At 40.1% G+C, this 18,086-nt stretch overlaps 2 protein-coding genes across 2 annotated transcripts; one reads left to right on the top strand and one right to left on the bottom strand.

Moving 5' to 3' along the window:
- The first annotated feature begins 2,122 nt into the window (after positions 1-2,122).
- LOC100276200 (uncharacterized) lies at positions 2,123-4,076 on the top strand. Its single transcript, NM_001150045.2, has 4 exons — positions 2,123-2,348; positions 2,421-2,516; positions 2,716-2,881; positions 3,657-4,076. Exons 1-4 carry the CDS (start codon positions 2,205-2,207, stop codon positions 3,719-3,721), a joined length of 471 nt encoding a protein of 156 aa, NP_001143517.1. The 5' UTR covers positions 2,123-2,204; the 3' UTR covers positions 3,722-4,076.
- Positions 4,077-4,365: 289 nt separating this feature from the next.
- LOC103654182 (nudix hydrolase 3) lies at positions 4,366-16,995 on the bottom strand. Its single transcript, XM_008681010.3, has 21 exons — positions 16,799-16,995; positions 16,517-16,696; positions 15,981-16,058; positions 15,568-15,664; positions 15,160-15,293; positions 14,418-14,499; positions 13,865-13,951; positions 13,593-13,699; positions 11,072-11,243; positions 10,654-10,895; positions 10,496-10,577; positions 8,049-8,114; positions 7,330-7,407; positions 7,166-7,261; positions 6,470-6,576; positions 6,181-6,349; positions 5,690-5,773; positions 5,446-5,540; positions 5,239-5,329; positions 5,020-5,166; positions 4,366-4,881 (listed from the first exon to the last, which is right to left on the bottom strand). Exons 1-21 carry the CDS (start codon positions 16,870-16,872, stop codon positions 4,822-4,824), a joined length of 2,328 nt encoding a protein of 775 aa, XP_008679232.1. The 5' UTR covers positions 16,873-16,995; the 3' UTR covers positions 4,366-4,821.
- Between the last annotated feature and the right edge of the window lie 1,091 nt (positions 16,996-18,086).

The raw sequence follows: 18,086 nt of genomic DNA on the forward strand, positions 1-18,086 counted from the left end.
AAGTTGCTGGGGGTGTCAGACTATTTTGAACAACATGCTGATGTTTCACCTCTTTTCCTCTTTCTATCTTTAACTGGTATAGGATGCTAAACTGTTGGCTCCTGGTCTTGTTAGGCATGGTCCAGCCGTGTGTGGCTGTTGGGCAATGTATTTCCTTTTCCTTTCTTGTTCTGGAGGAAGATAGATTAGGAGTTTGTTGCTCCCGCCATGCGATGGTCATGTAATTACTGAGATGTTTCGACAGTTCTGTTTATGTTCCTGTTTCATAATAAAATGGGGGAAACCCCTTTTGGAAAAAAGTGGTATCCAAATTTACATCGGGTATTATGATACTCGTAAATTCGGGTACTCGACAATTCAGGTTCAGGTACCGGGTACTGTTGAAGTACCCAAATTGATTTTATCCACGTTAACTGCATATTTAAAATGGAAGAATATATAATTCTATATGTATTTGTAGCGGTGCTACCCAAATTTTTTTTAGAAAAGGGAATATTTATTAATATTCCAACTTCTGTATCGGTTGATACATGCGGCTGTTTAAACTAACAAACATTGGGTTCCACTCGGGACCGGAAATCTCACATTCAACAAAGGTTTCATAAATTTAAGGGTTCGATCTATGTCAAAAAATCCATCCATTATTCGAAAAAGATTTCTATCATTATCGTCTCAAGCACCCGACAACCTCATTTTACTTGAGGTATGTCCTCCTCCTTATGCAACAGTGTCAAGAACCTTGTTCAATATGTTCCTTTGACCTGCAAATGAGTGGAATCTTGTGCATTATCAAAAACAACATCATTGCGACTTAACCATGTAGCCCAGTAGAGAGCACATGTTCCACCCCAAATAAAGCTCTTACGCCTAGAGCTTAAATCTTGTAACCAAGTGCCAAAACATATGTTAGATGCTTGATGGTGGTGCGATGTTAAATGAAATTTTCACCCCTCTTCATACACATCTAGCCATATGGCACTCAAAGAAAAGGTGTTGAATAGATTCATCTAAGTTGCATCCACAACATTTAACACTTTCATACCACTATTTTTTGCTAAATTATCCTTTGTTAGGGCTATGCCCTTAACTAAGTGCCACATAAAAAATTTTAATCTTCAAAGGAATCTTTAAATCCCAGATTGGGTGATTTATCGAAACAATGTTCGGAGCGACCAAAGTCCTATGCATAGAGCTGACTATAAACTGATCTTGTTGGAGCAGATCCCCCACAAAAACGTCTCTTTGATCATTTAAACTAATAGTAACTACTCTAGCTATTAACTGATTCAAAACAGTTAGATTATTTTCATCAGTTAAACTAGTAGTAAATACTAAAAGCCACAATAAGCTGATCAGATCGTAGGACATTAGCTAGGCTGCAGATAAATGGATATCATCCAAAGAGATTGAGCATTGGTTGGCTTTCACATGACTCAATGTGCGCCTGATTACCTGACGGAAGGATGGAAAATGGTCTTTACGTCTTCAAGTCGTTCACATGCACTGCTGCTATTACCGGCTGCACACTTGCACTTTCTTCAGCATTTGCACGCACTCACAGGTAGGTAGATAGGCAGATAGAGACATCGGCATGCACACGGACACAGTCGACACAGGCAGCAGTGCAGCACCGATTGCAGAATTCTAGTGTTGCCTGGAGTTCGGGTTATCTGGGACCGAAGGTGGTATCCGAATTAACCAAAATGATTTTGGGTTTCATAAGTTGTGACCTGAAATTTCTAAATAAAATTTAGATTTTGGATAATATGGGGTTCGGGTATTTCGGGTTTAGGATTTTTTTTTTTTTTTGCCCAGAGCTACTTTGAAGCAAACAATCAGTTTTTTTCTATGGCGTTTTGTGAGAAAACAGTGAATTTGCATGGGAATACGCTACAATCCGTGTACCCTGCAGCGGAACGCCGCAGCCACCCAGTGGAAACTGGACCAGTTGGACTGTTGGAGACTTGGAGTAGGTCTGAGAGGTGGGCCCACGCATCGTGTCGAAACTCGAAAGCCACCAAAGCGGCAATTCGTTCCAGTTCGCAAAAATTTCAAAAACCAGAGCGGCACGAGCAGGTGCGGGTACCTGCCTTCTATGCTTCTAGCCCACACGGCAACACCTGCACACACAGAGAAAGATAAAAAATAGGAGCAAACATCGCATCCTGATCCTCCGCCAGGACCGCCACCAAAGCTACGTCAGGATGGCGGCGGATCCGAGCAGGCGGCGGCCGGAGTACCATCCGGCGGTGAACGACGTCCTGTTGACGCTCACCAACGCCAGAGGCACCCTCGCCGACGTGCAGCGCCGACTCGACCTTGAGTTCCGCGCCGCCTACCCTGACCATGTCAGTATTCTCGTCGCCCTCATCCCTAACCGCTCCTTTCGTCGCTGACGGGATCGGCGGCGGCGGTTGCAGGCGAATCCGGCGAAGCTGGTGGCGCGGGTGAAGCGGTTGGAGGAAGAGGCGGCCGCGCTCAAGGAGATGTGCCGCGACCTCCTCACCCAGAAGCAGGTATCCTCTTCCCCCCTATGTTTTCACCAATCCGCGCCTTACCTGCTGCCGATGCTGACAACCGTGCTATTTTTTTTATTTAAGAATGAGTTTAATTGATTTTGGCTCGACATTTCGTTTTTATTTCCGTGTTCGATAATTTTTTATACACGCGGGATAATTAACGATTTGCCATGGTTAATTATCCCTCTACCCGCAGGAGCTGATCGACCAGATCCGCGTGAGCTTGATGGCGCAGCGTGGCATGACGCAGCGGCTGCTCGCTGCGTCCGGGCTGCCCCCCTTGTCCGACGCCGACGAGACCGTCCACAACAGCCTCAACGAGGTGATCCAAGACTGGACTGCTCAAGTCAGTCCCATCACAAGTAGGCAATCCACCTCCCTTTTACGATCGGATAGTTGCTAGTGAATTGGGGATTCATGCAGGACTGGGAACCGGTTAGAGGCGACAATGGAGAATTTACCGCTGGATTTGGGCATCCATACCCATTCCCATGAAGCTATAGACATCCCCGTCCCCGTATTCATACCCATTATGGATATAAAATTCATCTCATATCCATCTATATTCAGTTATTGGGTCCCCAATGGGTCCTTAACAAAAATAAAAGCATTATCACATTATATTTTATATGACCCAACAACAATAAGTCACCAATAAATCTAATATGTAATAAGAAAATACATTGTTTACCATATAAAACAACAAAACACAAAGTGACACATGGGCTGATGTGGTGGGTGGTCGTAGGTTGAGTGAAAGGGTTGTAAGAGGTTGTGTTAGTTGTTGTGTTTATTGTCTATTAGATTAGACCACACATCTAATTTTACTGGATGAATATTACTCATGTAATCAAGTTTGGATGATTGCTTCCCAAACTCACTATCCAATGGGTGAAGATTTTGTCCTATATATATATGGAGACATTTTTTATTCCATGCTCTAACTCTAAGGGTTAGTTTGGTAACCTTATTTTCTCATGTTATTTCCATTTTTCCAAGGAAATTTAGTTTATTTTCCCTTAGAAAAACAGAAATCTATTGAGAAAATGGAGTTTCCAAACTAGCCCTAATGGAGGAATTTCTGGGTACGAGTCTCTTGACATCTCTAGGTGCTGACTCAATTTGTCACGCTCGCAGGGGAGATCGAGGACCTGGACAAGAAGAAAAATGCCAACCAGATGCTCTTCTCAGCGATCATTTAGAGAGAACAGCTTCGACGCTCGGCTATTGAGGGACTCTTGGACACTGGCTGAACAATTCCAATGTAGCTGCGCTCTTTTCAGGCGCGCGGAGATGCAATGCAACCTGCCAGACATATATGTCTACCATTTGCATAATATCAAAACTTGAAGAATGGTACAGATATCTTATTTCATAAAAAAACGTGTCGTGAGTGTAATTACATTAGTAGTCCTTTTTGTGTATTTGAGAAAAAGAGAGTAGCTACCATAGGAATTTGTCAATTGGATCTTTTTAACGATCACGTTTAATAGAGTGAGTAGCTTTCACGGGTTGTAATGCTATCTTCTGTTGGAAATTTATCTGTTTTTAACCTTTTATTAACATTGTGCTTTCTTGTTTTAAACTATAATTATTGTTTTTTTCCTATATTCAGCTTCTGCTATGTATCCAGATAGGTATATAAAAAATATGTATCCAAAAAGACAAAAATCTTATAGTTTAGAATCTTACAATTTGGAACGTAGGTAGTATAAACTAGTGCCAGCTACCTTTATCTGTTAGTCAATGTAAAACTAGTATGGAACTTCGACAAGTTCATTAGAAAATTAAGAGTTAAAGATGTCATATGCCTAACTAATAAACTAGATCTGATCAAGCCAGAATGTGCATAAAGATTGGGCCATTGGGGATCGATATACAATGCCTTCGTTCAATCATCCATTAGGATAATACATCTTTTTTTGGTGTTACAAAATATGCATTGATGTAACTCAGTACTTCGCAACTGTTCAGGCAAAGCTGGGTTTATTCCAATTCTCACTGATCAAACACCACTTTAGGCCATGTTTGGATGGCCATGTACTGGACGTGGAATTTGGTTAAATTTCACATCAAATCACTCCAATACGTAAAAATTGAGGTCAATACATAAGCATGCAAACAATTTTCCTTCCGATAAAAAGGTCACTCACATATCGCCATGGTTTTATCAGCTTTGCTTAACATGGGGCGCTTCCTTATTCTTGAGCAATTCCTAGTGCCGCCTTATTCTTGAGCAATTCCTGGTTTCGTCCAGGTATTGTGGGCGGTACTAAAGCACAACGATTCTGAGCCCAAATAGTTAAATGTCTGCAAATAGCTTGTTTGCCGTGCTGAATACCGGGGCTATGTCAACAGGTACCTGGAAACGAACATAAATAAGAGTCTAAAAACTGCTAATCTATACGAAAATGAATATAGCAACATAGCAGCACAGCTGAACTCGGTGCACTATGGTCAGGGCACGAATAAACATAACAGAAGCTTCAGGGGCACCTACCTGCATGTGCTCTATCCTCTCCAATGCCATTCTCAATGGTTGTGTCAATGTTGCACGGGACTGGAGAAGAGATTGGGCAGAAGGCTTATCGCCCTTTGCCTGTATTGTCAGTATCTCCCTGCTCAGGCTTTCTACAGCATCCTCAACCTTCCACAATACAAACTCTAATGAGCTGTGGTAAGAGAAAATAACAAGATAGTTGAATGTACAGAAAATTACCATTGTAAAATCAACTGAGAATTTTCCGTCAGACTGCAACACAAAAGCCCCTTTCTCATACAACCAGTTAAACTGCAGAGCTTGTCCTTTTCTAAACTCAGAAATAAATTCAGTCATTTGTCATCAGGTGTCCAGGCCAGTGAAAATGATACTTTTGTTTTTATCGTATTCAAGTTACATTTGCTAATAGGGAAGATACAGCCTTACCCGTGAGCTTCTTCCAGCCCAAAGCGGATTGACCGGAAGCAGCCAGCCAGGAAAGAGACATACATAGATTGTGACAGGCTCTTAGGAAGCAATCCCTAACAGAACAAAAGCAAATGATTGCATTAGCAAATACAGGCCAACAACTGACAGGTCATAAGTTCCTATGTTTATTATAGAAAAATGATGATTGCATGATTAGGGTAACACAAGTGCCATATCACCCAAGAATTTATGAAATTACTACCTTCTTAATAAGGAAATTCAGTGCCCAGAGACCAACTATATCAGCTTTTGCCTCCTCCAATGCTGAATGGAATTCTTGAAGTTCCTATGCATTCAAGAAAAGAACAGGATGAAGCAGCTCAACTCAGTGGCACCAGTATAAGAGATAACGAAAAAATGTAAAGTATAAAAATGTAAAAATTTGAGGCAGAAGTAAAAGCTTCCATATGTAGAAAGTTTAAAGATATTAAATTGCATTACAGTGACTTTTCTGGATGAAATCATCTAAGAATCATGTGTCACAAGAATATACCCTGCAAAACTTTTGGTCATTTGTAGATATTTTGTTTTTACTAATTTTTAAATATATGTTATAATACAAAATCTTCAAAATTATGTGCATACAGTTAAAACATAGATGGGGAAATGGAACGGTTTTGAAGGGAAATGGAAAACTACTGCTGGCGCTGAATTAAAATCGATTATTTTTTGAGCCGCTGTCTGAGTATGTACCCTTCTAACTGTTGTTTTTTTACCACTTGGAAGGGTGATAGAATGAGGTCCAATTCCATGGCAGCATTCATGACAGACTATATGTGTATAATATGGCTCGAAATCAACATATTCCTTTTGTTCCTCTCTGATGCAGGCATCAGCTATAGGCTTTAAGATATGCTTGAACCTGAAAATAACAGAGCCAGAATTGACAAAATTAGCATAAACCCCTTATTTTCTAGCTGTTATGAGTGCAAACTACCTAATTGGCAATTAAATTTTATAAATGAGAACAAAAAAGGCATACTTGGCTTCTGAAATGTTTTTGAGCATAACCATGGAAGTTCCTCGTTCATTCACAATCCTTTCATCATTGGGCAAATTGAAAGCAATGGTTTGTGGACCCTTCACATCCTGCACCAGCAATCCTGTTAGAGCGTCATGAAGCTATTGACAAGGACATGGCACCATTTAACACAGGAAAAAAGTATATCTGCACCACACGTACAAGTTCTTGAAGCTCCTCAACCTACCAACTATCACGAGAAGCTCAAATTCTATTGATAATAAAATAGAGGGTAAAAGTAAACAGAAAAATTACAGGCTTCCTTTACATTTCAAGCAGTGGTGGTAAATTCTGGGCACAATTCAAGTAATTTCAACATGACAGTAACAGTTAATCAACAATAAAGGGGATGTAATCCAGAGAATAGTCCCAATGCCACCTAGATGACAACCATGCCACTGAGAAAGTATTAAGGTGAACATGCAAGCTATGAAAATGCAAGTCCACTCACAAAAACAACAAATAAAAATGGCCAAGAAAACAATATGAATCCATTTCAAGAAATTCTGGTGTTTCATCACTTTTCTTGAATCTCAAAATTCATAGAAGAAATGTATTGTCAACTTATCATAATCCAAACAGGAGGAAAAGAAAAGGTCGATTTTCTTTGTCTACAAATAACCAGCTTTTAGCTGTCAGTTCAGAATTGTACCATACCCCAGCATTGTAGAGAAGATTGATCACACGAATAGGAGCAGCAGATATACTATCTGATTTGAAAATATTGTCCATTGGAAGGTTTTTCTCCAAATCCTGAACTCAGATCAAATTTGATGTAAAGCAAAGCTTAATACTTTCTTAGAGAAATTTAATGGGATTACCTGGAGCTGATCACCAAAGAGTTTAACTTGAGAAGTTGCTGTGTCATCACGTATTCCGACAAATGCTTCAAAAGTTGCCTATTGGAAATGGTATATATAAAATGCAAGTGACAAAGCAATTAAAAATTGTATTAAACTCCATGTGTATTATGCAGAACAAACCTAATTCAGATCCTTAAAAATGTACAACCTGATCATTATATAAAATTATAGATAAAGTTCTAAGGGGGTGTTTGAATGCACTAGAACTAATAGTTAGTTGACTAAAAATTGCTAGTGGAATTAGCTAGCTAACAAATAGCTAGTTAACTATTAACTAATTTACTAAAAATAATATTAGCTCTAGCGCATTCAAACACCCCCTAAAGCACATAATATTTGCCTAACCGGGAAAACAGTATTGAGCACATATCAAATTGCAGAATTAATAAACAGAAGTTAAATATAAATTAATATCTCATGACCCAACAATATTTTTAAGACTTGCAGCATATCAAGAGAGACCAATATTAAGTTGTTAAAATGAAAATCTAGCTGGGAACAAGGTTGAAAATAAATGGTAGCTGAAAGCTGAGTTCAGTGCATCAGTGAAATGAACTTAAAGAGTGCTCCAAAGAGAATAAAATTCAAAACTGCGTGTGACAAAAATGACTTAAGCATCAGACTTGATAAATAAATTGAGATGCCACAAACAAGTGGGGAGATACCGTGAAAAATACCTTATAACTAAAAAGGCTATCTTCATATGTTTCATATGGGCCAATTGTGAGATCTAAGTTGGAGTCCTGCATAAAGGACAAGAATGCCAAACATAGGTAATATATAGAAAGAACTTTTTTTATCGAACGCGCAGGAGAACTGCGCATCTTATATATTAGAGAGGAATAAAAACCTTACAAAAAGGAGATGTTGCTGAGCAAGTCTCCCAAGGACACTACATAAACCCAAAGGGAATTACAAACTGGTACCGTAACTTGACCCGACCTCGCCCAGAGCTGCAACTAAGCCAAGGCTCTCAAGCTCCTTAGCTCTTGCTATTGCCCAGCTAACACACTCATCTGAGAAACATCTAAAAATTCTAGGTAAGGATGGAGACTCCCCATGAAACACTGCTCTGTTTCTCTGAAGCCATAGGCACCAAGCTCCCAGGATGATCAAAGAGTTAAGCCCCTTTTTCCTGGTCTTGATAACCCTTAGGCTCACCTTTCCCCACCAGTCTGCAAATGACTCCTCATCAGCTGCCGGAGTGAGGTGCCCCAAGCCAAAAACAGCAAGAACTTTGTGCCAAAATTGCCAGGCAAAAATGCACGCAGTAAGGAGGTGATGAATTGTCTCTTGGGCTTGATCACACATGCTACTGCTAAGTAATGAGAGTATTGACATAAGCAAATTTTCACTCTCTCGTTTTATGTTTATATAATATAGAGAAATAACATTATTATGCTCTTTTTTCACTATGTTGTAGTATCTTTAAATGCGAGGAGTTACTAGTGACCAATATCTATATAGTTTGACTATGTGCTAGACCTGTTCAAACGTTGGGTCGCGTTCAGGCAAAGAAATATGGTTGGGTCAAAATCTTAGGCCTGAGACTGACCCGGTGCATTGGTGGACCGGCTTGGCAATTTCTTAGGTTTTCACGCTTTGGGTCAGGCCATGGGTCTTTCCCTCCCCGGCCGAGTTTTTTTTTGGTCAGGCCAAGGGCTGAAAATCATGACCCAGGTCCGACCAGGCACACTGGCAGGTCGGGCCCCATGATCATGTCTACTATGAGCAAACAAACTGTCTCTTATTTGTGATCGGACGGATTATGCCACATTAGCCTGTTTTGTAAATAATTTTTTTTAGGAAATTGTTGGCTTCGGTAATCTTTCCACAATCTGAGATGAAACTTATGGAATAAGAGATTTTTTCCTAGAACATGCATGAGAGCTTCACATCATTATATTAAGAAAACAAGCTAAAAGGACGCAAACAAGTCTGTTAAGGCAAGGTTCCAAAACAAGAGAAAAAGATTCAAAAGGAAAACTCAGAGCTTTCATATGGGGTACTCAGGTAAAATATACTTGACATATTTGATTTTGCATGATCTTCGATCACTAACTTCTTCTAGAATATATTCTTAGAATCATTCAAAAAAAACTCAACCGGGGAGGGAATGACCGCGCTCCCGGTATTAATGCTAAGGGTTGGCACTCAAGGATGCACACAACCCACTGATGGCTAAGAAGAGACCGAAACATTGGTCCTGACCAAGAAAATAACCGAACCCTGGCCTCTCATCACTAATAGGCCGGCGTCACCCGTTTATTCTGCAATGGCGCAACCAAAGGATGGCGCACAGGACATCGTAACCCGAGTGCGGATGAGACACAGCAGGTTTTTTAACCAAGCAGGAAAATTCGCCCCCGAGGGGAATCAAACCCGGGACTTGGAGGTGCTACTCGGAAGCCCTTAACTACTAGGCTAGAGGCCCTTTCGCTCTTAGAATCATTCAAAATAAAGAGATTTTGGAAATACTTTGAATGTAAATATATATATATATATATATATATATTAAAAACTCAACCTGCATGGGTTAAGATAGTCCCCAGACATTGCATTAAGAATAAGACCTCGTGTAGTTAAAGAAAATTGCCTCACCCATACATAGCGGTACAGTAGCCATGTGAGAATGACCATGACCAAAGCCAAGTCTTAGGTATGGGACAGACAAGAAATTTTTTTTAAAAAAATCTAGCCTGAAATTCGCTCTCACGCGAAGTCGAACCAGAAGAAGTGCTACTCAAGCCATCTAATCGACTCAGCTAGAGGCCCTTTCTCTAAATCTACACATATAGCATACAAGTTTCTAAACTAACTATAATAGTTATATTTGTAGTTTTTAAGGTTTGATAAAGTCTTGTCCAAAACAGATTGTTTTTGTCATTGAAGGGTGTAAGAGATCTTACAGGGTTCATGAATCATTTAGTTATGCTTAGACAATAATCACTACAGCTCACCATTCCATATCATGATTGGAGTTATAGAAGGCAGGAGAGAGAGTAACAACTAGAAATTTACCATAGAGCAGAAGAATCAAGGTCAGTGGTGTGTTCTTATATCATATGAACAGAGCTGAGAAGTTATACAAAATATATGGACTAAAAAGAAATACAATACTAACCAATTCCATCCAAGCTATATCGGATTCATAGTAATCATTTGAAAGGAAAGCATTCGCCTTGGTTCTCAGCAAATTCTTGAGGCTGCAGCAAGACAAACCAAATGAATCTTCGCAAAAACAAACTAGAAATTCAGAAACAAAACACCATAATAGCTTACCTTGGAGAATCAGAGCACGCTGATGCTTTCTCAAGAAGCTCAGCTGCTTTCTCTAGGAATGGTCTATACTCCTTGGAGTATGGAACAATAAAAAGATCATCTTTAGTCTTGGTCTGATCCGATCCATCTGATTGTGTTAATGACGATGAAGACAGAGAGTCATGTCGTTTTATGACGGTGAAAAACCCAGTGGCATCATTTTGTTCTTTATCTGTCAGTTTACTCTTCCAAAGTTCAAACTCCTACAGCCATACAAAAAGTATGCAAAAATGAAATTGCTTCAGCTAGCACCGAATAAACTATGCACAAAATGTACATAGTTCTCATAAGCAGACAGCACACAGAAATCTGTGATTTCTGGTATGAACAGGAAGTTCCCTCTGCATGTGTGAGGAGGGGGGAGAACAGCTTAATGTACCGCTTTGTCCATGTCAGGAGGATAGAAGTTAGCACCGGGAGGCTTATGTAGAGGAAATGCTGCTCGATACTCAATCCCCTTCCATCCTGAAACTGGTTTGGTGGCTTCTGTGAGTAATTGCACAGCAGAATCTGCGGTCGATAGAAAAGCCTTATTTTCATCAAGGCAGGACCTGTTATACAAAATATCAAAACGTTCATCTATAGGATGCTAAAAATATATAAAAGATACATGGAAATCTAATGACACAACAATTGGTAACAAATAAACATGATAACTAGGAAAAAACACTACATTAAATCTTATATCAGATGACATGACAAGATAGTATTTGTCGTCGTGGTTCGACAACAGGGTATCATAGGTAAAAAAAGGGAAAGAGCTTATGGATAGAACGAGGGACGTAGGCTGAAGGCATGTTGATCCTGTGTGCAGCCTAGTACCAGCACGCGGGCAGTTTATACAGGTTCGTACCGCAAGATGCGTAATAGCCTACGTCCTATTTCCGTATACTGGATTAATGAACACAAAAGTAAATAAGATTACAAGCTCAGATATCAACTAAGCACCATGTCCTCCAAACTCTCTGTTACCTGGTGAGAATTCTAGACTACTGGTCTCCCGTTCACCTCTACACCTGCCCTTTTAGTATCTTTGAGTGAGTCCTCTGAATTGGATCTCTCGGGTGGAGTCAGTTGGATTGAATCCACCAAAGATCTCTTTCCGTTCTATGTTGCTCTACTTCTCCCTTTTATAGGCCAAAAAAAAGGAGAGAGCAACAAGCCAGCAGAGGTTCAATAACTCCTAACTTGTCATGATCATGGAGTCGTACACAGTGGCATGCTATGGTTGTACCGCAATTTTGAGTATGCCTTGCTGCAGTGGTAGATATGTCTTGTCGTAGAGACAGGTACAACCTACTGCGGGTACCAAAGTCCACATCATTGGGTGTGATGTAACTGGTAACTGATGTAGCAGTCTATACTTTACAGTGCTTGCAGGTACTCTGGTGTGTTCAAGCGTGGCTATCAGAGATGATGGCACATGCCAAATACGCTTCCTGCCTATGCTGAGGCGACAATGCACCAGCTCAACCTGGCTTGTCCAAAGGGGCACCGACTTTGTTAAACAAAAGGTCAAAAGGACTACGTTTCAGTGTAAGAACTGGACCCCATAAAAATATGTAGAAAAAACTTAAGGAAATTCTTTTATAAGTAGAAATTATTTGAACTGTGAGTGGTTGTTTGTGAGGATGCCTCTTCCTTCACCAGCGGCAGTACACCCTCGACATCCTAGAGCGGGATGGCATGTCCGATTGCAAGCCTGGCTCCATGCCTGTTGACACCTAAGCGAAGGTCTCAGACGACGATAACGTCCTGATTGATGACGTGATAGCCTATCGGAGCCTCGTCACTCGTCAGGGCTCTCTAGTACCTCATCTTCACTTGGCCCAACATCACCTATGTTGTTCAGCATGTGTGCCTTCACATGCACACCCTGCGGGGAGCTGCACCTCACAGCTACGAAGTGGATCCTTCGCTACCTCCATAGCACCCTGGACCACGGCGTTCTCCTTCGATCTTCTCTGGCCTTCGAGCTGGTCATCTACACCGACTGACTGAGAGGGTTGTCCTGACATGCGCCGGTACACCTCATGCTATGTCATGTTCTTGGACACCAACCTCATCTCTTGGTCCTCAAAGCAACAACCTGTCGTCGCCCGCTCCAGCGCTAAGGCCGAGTACCACATTGTGGCCAACGACGTGGTCAAGGCGTTCTGGCTCTATCATCTACTCTAGGAGCTTCATAGCCCTCTCGCCCGCGCACCCTCGTCTATTGTGACAACGCCGTGCGGCCTACCTCTCCACCAAACCCGTGCAGCATCAGCGCACGAAGCATGTGGAGATCGACCTTCACTTCGTCTGCGCGTGTTGTTGTCGGCGATGTCCGCGTCCCGACCACCTCCTAACTCACGGATATCTTCACCAAGGGCCTCCCCTCCACGATGTTCTCGGAGTTTCGGTTCTGTCTCAACATCTGTAATTGCTAGAGTTGCAACTGCAGGGGGTGTTAAATCACTTGTGTATATCTGTTGTTGTATTGGGCTTTGGCCCATGTACTCTTCTTCATATATATTTACAGCAGTTCGCCCTAATCAGGGTTAGGGTTTCTTTCCTCTAACAAAGAGGATTACAGTTGAAAAGAAAATGCAGAAAGCATGCATTCCTCCAAACAACCACGCTTCATTTTGTCATATGAAACAGTAGATGTGCCAATTAGAAAACATATGTATCTCATTTAAATTACACTCTAAACCATATATATCAATATGAAAGCACTACACCATAACATGATGAAAGAAAGTCAAGAGTCTTAAGCAAGATGGCATCATATTACAAGGATAAATGGAAATAGTTTGACAAAAGGTAACTGCCATACATGAACAAAATATCATTGAATATTGTGTTAAGATATTCCAAACAATCAAGAACGTCTTCATTAATCAAGAGAAAGATATTACCAGGTACTCTTATTAATAGAATAATATGCCCACTTCAATTTATCGAATGGTGAGAATTCAGAATGTCCTTTCAGCCAGTCTCTAAGCATTTTGTTACTATTCCATACCTAATTGAGAACCAAAGTAGTAAGAGGTTGCAGAGCAAAACTATATACAGTACAAAATGGCTATCCAACGAATATATCTGTCACGACTAATCGACATGGGGCACATCCAAACAAAAAGCAATAGAAGAAACAAAATTTTTAAAAGCGTTAGATGAAAGAAGTGACCTGTTCATAGAATATGTCATCAATAACTATTGCGGCTTTAAGGATATATCCCAAGGCCTCCCTGTCTCCTTCAGAGAGACTAGTCAACTGCAAAAAACAACATATAAAGAAGTGAAGCATACTACCAAAAAAATTAGGTGCGATATTTAAGCCAGAAAGTGATATATCAAAATTATCCATGCCCTTCCTGCTATCAGAGTCTCAAACTGAATATTATTAACTTCTTGTCTTCTTGCATAATAATATAGCTGTCATCTCGTCTAAAGCAAGAAATTTTTCTGCACAGTACATATCAGTGGCTTTATGTCTTTTTTTATCTAACAAAATGGCAGGGGAGGCCCCTACACTATAATGAATTTATTGTTCACTGACCTCAGACAATGTATCTACAATTGTTAATTCATTATGTCACCATCTCAAGCACTTTTAAACGATTTCCTTGTGCCATATGCACACATTCTTTGATTTTAAAGACAAAATTTCATTCAGAAACATAAATAGTTAAATACTTGAACAGCATGCCAATCTATAGGATGATTGAATAAAAACTTACATCTGGTTCCAAATGGATGGGAACATAACGGTTCATTTGCTTTTGCAAAGTTAAACTCTGTGACTCTGTATTCTCTTTGTACCTACAAAGATGGCATGAAAGGTTGAAGCAGGATAGTTTTGGTAAAACTTTTAAAATTATGACCAAACGATTATGATCCATTAAACTAGCTTAAATTGGCAACTGATATAAGAGGAATGACAATTCCTTCCAATCTAGAAATGTACTGACAGTTAGCGGGGAGTATCTGCCGCTTAAAGATACGACAATGCATGAGCGCAAGTGATCTAACAGATCAGCTCCATCATACTTCTTTGTAATAGGGCTAAACTAAGATATTTTAAAGCGCTCGCCACATGCCCACATTACAGACAACTAATCCTCAAAAGTGCTCTTGTAGTTAAAGAGAAATTTGTCCTATGAGTTCAACAAATCACTTTTTTCTGTTTTCAACTTAATGCTCCACCCGATGAAAAAATATAGGGCACAAAATTTTAAGGGTCTCTTTTTAGTATCTCAGAAATCCCAAGAGTATAATTCATCACTCAGGCTTCTGGAAACCTACACAAGGAAGGATCTTGAACTTGATTCGATTGTCCTCAGCGAGGGACTCATGATCCATCAATCACAATATAATTCATAAAAGTTTTGTGCCACTCACATAATGTTTTGTTTCAAATATCCAACTATTTTGGCCCACATACTGACAATAGTGCAACTAGACAAGGAATATGCTGCTTACCTTTCTTCAATAATGCTAAACAGTTGACCATATTGCCCGTTCACATCATAAGGAACATATTCTCTACTTTCTTTTGCAAGGCAGCTTTTGTACTCATCACAACGCATATACCTAACTGCAGATACTTCACTTTCCTACAAGTTAAAAGTTTATAATGTTTACATCATTGTAAAAAAAAATCATTCAAACAGAATAAGAGCATAATAAATGTAGAATACTGGAAAATCTGTAAAGCTCCTTTTTGTCCATGTATTGTCGTTTCCTTGCTAGAATATTTTTCCTTACGATCAAATGGTGATGAAACATAAGTAATTACTATCTTCTCATGCACAGCCAGTGATCTTGACTAGGATGAGCATACAGTTATAAATCCAACAGCCACTGTATAAAGTATTACAGCATTCTTACTTGGAGAGTGAATGCCTCAAGTGGAATTGGAGTTAAAGTAGTCACAAGGTAAACATCATTGTACTCATTGTTTGTGTATGTCCCATTGTTGATAACGCTGCAACAAAGAATCAAAGGTTCAGATGATACCATATTTATCAATTATCACACCCAAGATGTCGATTGTAATGGTTGGAGATTCAAACGAGAAAAGCAATGAAATAGGCAAATAGCTCTTAAACCTTGACAAGTATCTACTATATATGGAATAATAATGCTTGTATAAGATGTACTGGGCCAAGTGGCCACCAATGTTTCAACAAAACATGTGGTTGAAGGTTGATCAAAGTTGTGTGAATGTGATATGACAAATCCTGACAACAATGGTGTCATCTGCTGCAAAATATAATGGACTGCAATATAAACATACTAACCATTCCTGAAGAAATACAAATATAAGCTCGAAAGCATCGACTGGAAGGTTGATGCCTAGTTCTTCCTCAAGCTCCCTCCTGATGATTCATATTAAATGGTAGTACTGATAATAAGTCATCATCAAAACAAAAAGATTAACTAGACAGAGTCCTTATATACAGCAAACAACCAACAGAAACAAAACTTATGGAATAATCAGCATAAATGATATTCACGAGATGAAAACAGCAACAGCATAAAGTATAAGCACTATGCCAAACTTCTGTGAGGATGAACAACAGCGAAACTGCAACTGGCATGCTATCTGCAACAGTTACTTGGAGGACTTAACCCTCCCGAAGGTATAAAAAGTAGCTTTGATTGCAGTTTCCAGTTGCTGCTAAAATGTTTTTTTTGGGTAAGTTGCTTCTAAAATGATCTAGGCATACCTAGCTGCTTAGTGTGCACACGCTACTCTACGCACTCAGTGTGGTGTTCAGAGTTCAGACGGTAGCTCTTCAAGCGCACAGTACTATCGTGAGGCAAGACAGCTCACTGTGCCGAGAAGAGCGAGGATTCGCCGGCGGAGATGTGACCGGCGCTGGAGATGTCCCACTGTCCAGGCCACGAGTCCTTGCAGTCAGCGCGGCGCTGCAGCAGCAGCTCCCCGGTGCTCTCGCTGTAGATCCACACGTGCACCGCCCGGTGATAGTCGCCGTCCCTGTGCACCTCCGACCTGAGGAAAGCAAAGCGAGCGATCGGCAGAATCACACCATCAGATCGAAGGAATCCAACCGAGACGGGAGGGTTCGGCTCGGGAGTCGGGACGGGGGCGTGCCTGGGCTTGGAGACGCCGATCTTGTCCCCAGCGGCGTTGAGGACGTCGAGGCGCTCCTCCGGTGCGGCGGCCATCAACGCGGCGGCGCTGGCGGCCGGTCGTCTGGGAGTGGGAGCGAGTCAGCGAGAAAGCGAAGCGTTGGGCAATCGGGTACGTAGATAGACAGTTCAAAACGAGTTTTTAAAAGTAAAATGCACATCAAACTTGTTTCGTCTATAAACTTTTACTAGTCTATCATGTGTTTGAATACACTAGAACTAATAATTAATTGGCTAAAAATTATTAGCTATGGTATTTGTATGTCGCATCTAATTTTAGCCACTATCTCTAGTGTATTTAAATATTCACTAAGTGCGTGTTTGAATGTACTAGAACTAATAGTTAGTTGACTAAAAATTGTTAATAGAATTAGCTAGTTAATAAATAGATATCTAACTATTAACTAATTCACTAAAAATAGCTAATAGCTGAACTATTAGATAGGGTGTTTGGATGTCTCAACTAATTTTAGACACTAACTATTAGCTCTAGTGCATTCAAACATCCCCTAATACCCGTGCATTGCGACGGCATGCAAATTATTCGATAAAATGTTAGTGCACGATGATTGAATGAAAACGCACAACACAAATATTATGATCTATCTCAATATCTCACAATGTCAAATTTAGTTTAAATGAGTGATGACAAGTACAACTCTAAGTGATTTAAAAAACATAGCTTGCAATAAATAATTTTGAAAGGATAAAGGTGGTCTTACTTCTATGGAAATTTGTACAATAGCTTTGGCCAGCATAGACTAAGAAGCTACTTCAATCACAAAATGATGAATCTTATCATGGTTTTGCATATAAAGAACACAAAGCTCAAAACTTCAATCGCCTCTGTCAGCACTCAAATGATTAATATCAGGACTATCGCATCCCCTCACAAAACAAAAATGGAGTACATAAATAGATATAACAGTAGAATCAATCAGGAACTGAAAGTGGACACCTCAACTATGTATCCATCTTCTATCCTAGCAATTTTCAACTCAATTACAGCCTTCATGATCTCATCTTTATCATCTTCCTCTGTAATGCCTAGCATCTAAACAATGATTGATAAGCTTAAACATGCCAATCAACAAACTATTAGAAAAGACAAATGATCCAATCAATTATAAACTGGTCCAACGAAATTTCAGAATGCGGTCGCACATTTTTTACTCCAAAAATGAGGGAAGCGCATCAGATTACAGGTACGCACAATGAATTCGACTCGTTATAGGAAAACATCGATTCAA

This window comes from Zea mays, chromosome 4 (assembly GCF_902167145.1).
Source record: "Zea mays cultivar B73 chromosome 4, Zm-B73-REFERENCE-NAM-5.0, whole genome shotgun sequence".
Lineage (NCBI taxonomy): Eukaryota > Viridiplantae > Streptophyta > Magnoliopsida > Poales > Poaceae > Zea > Zea mays.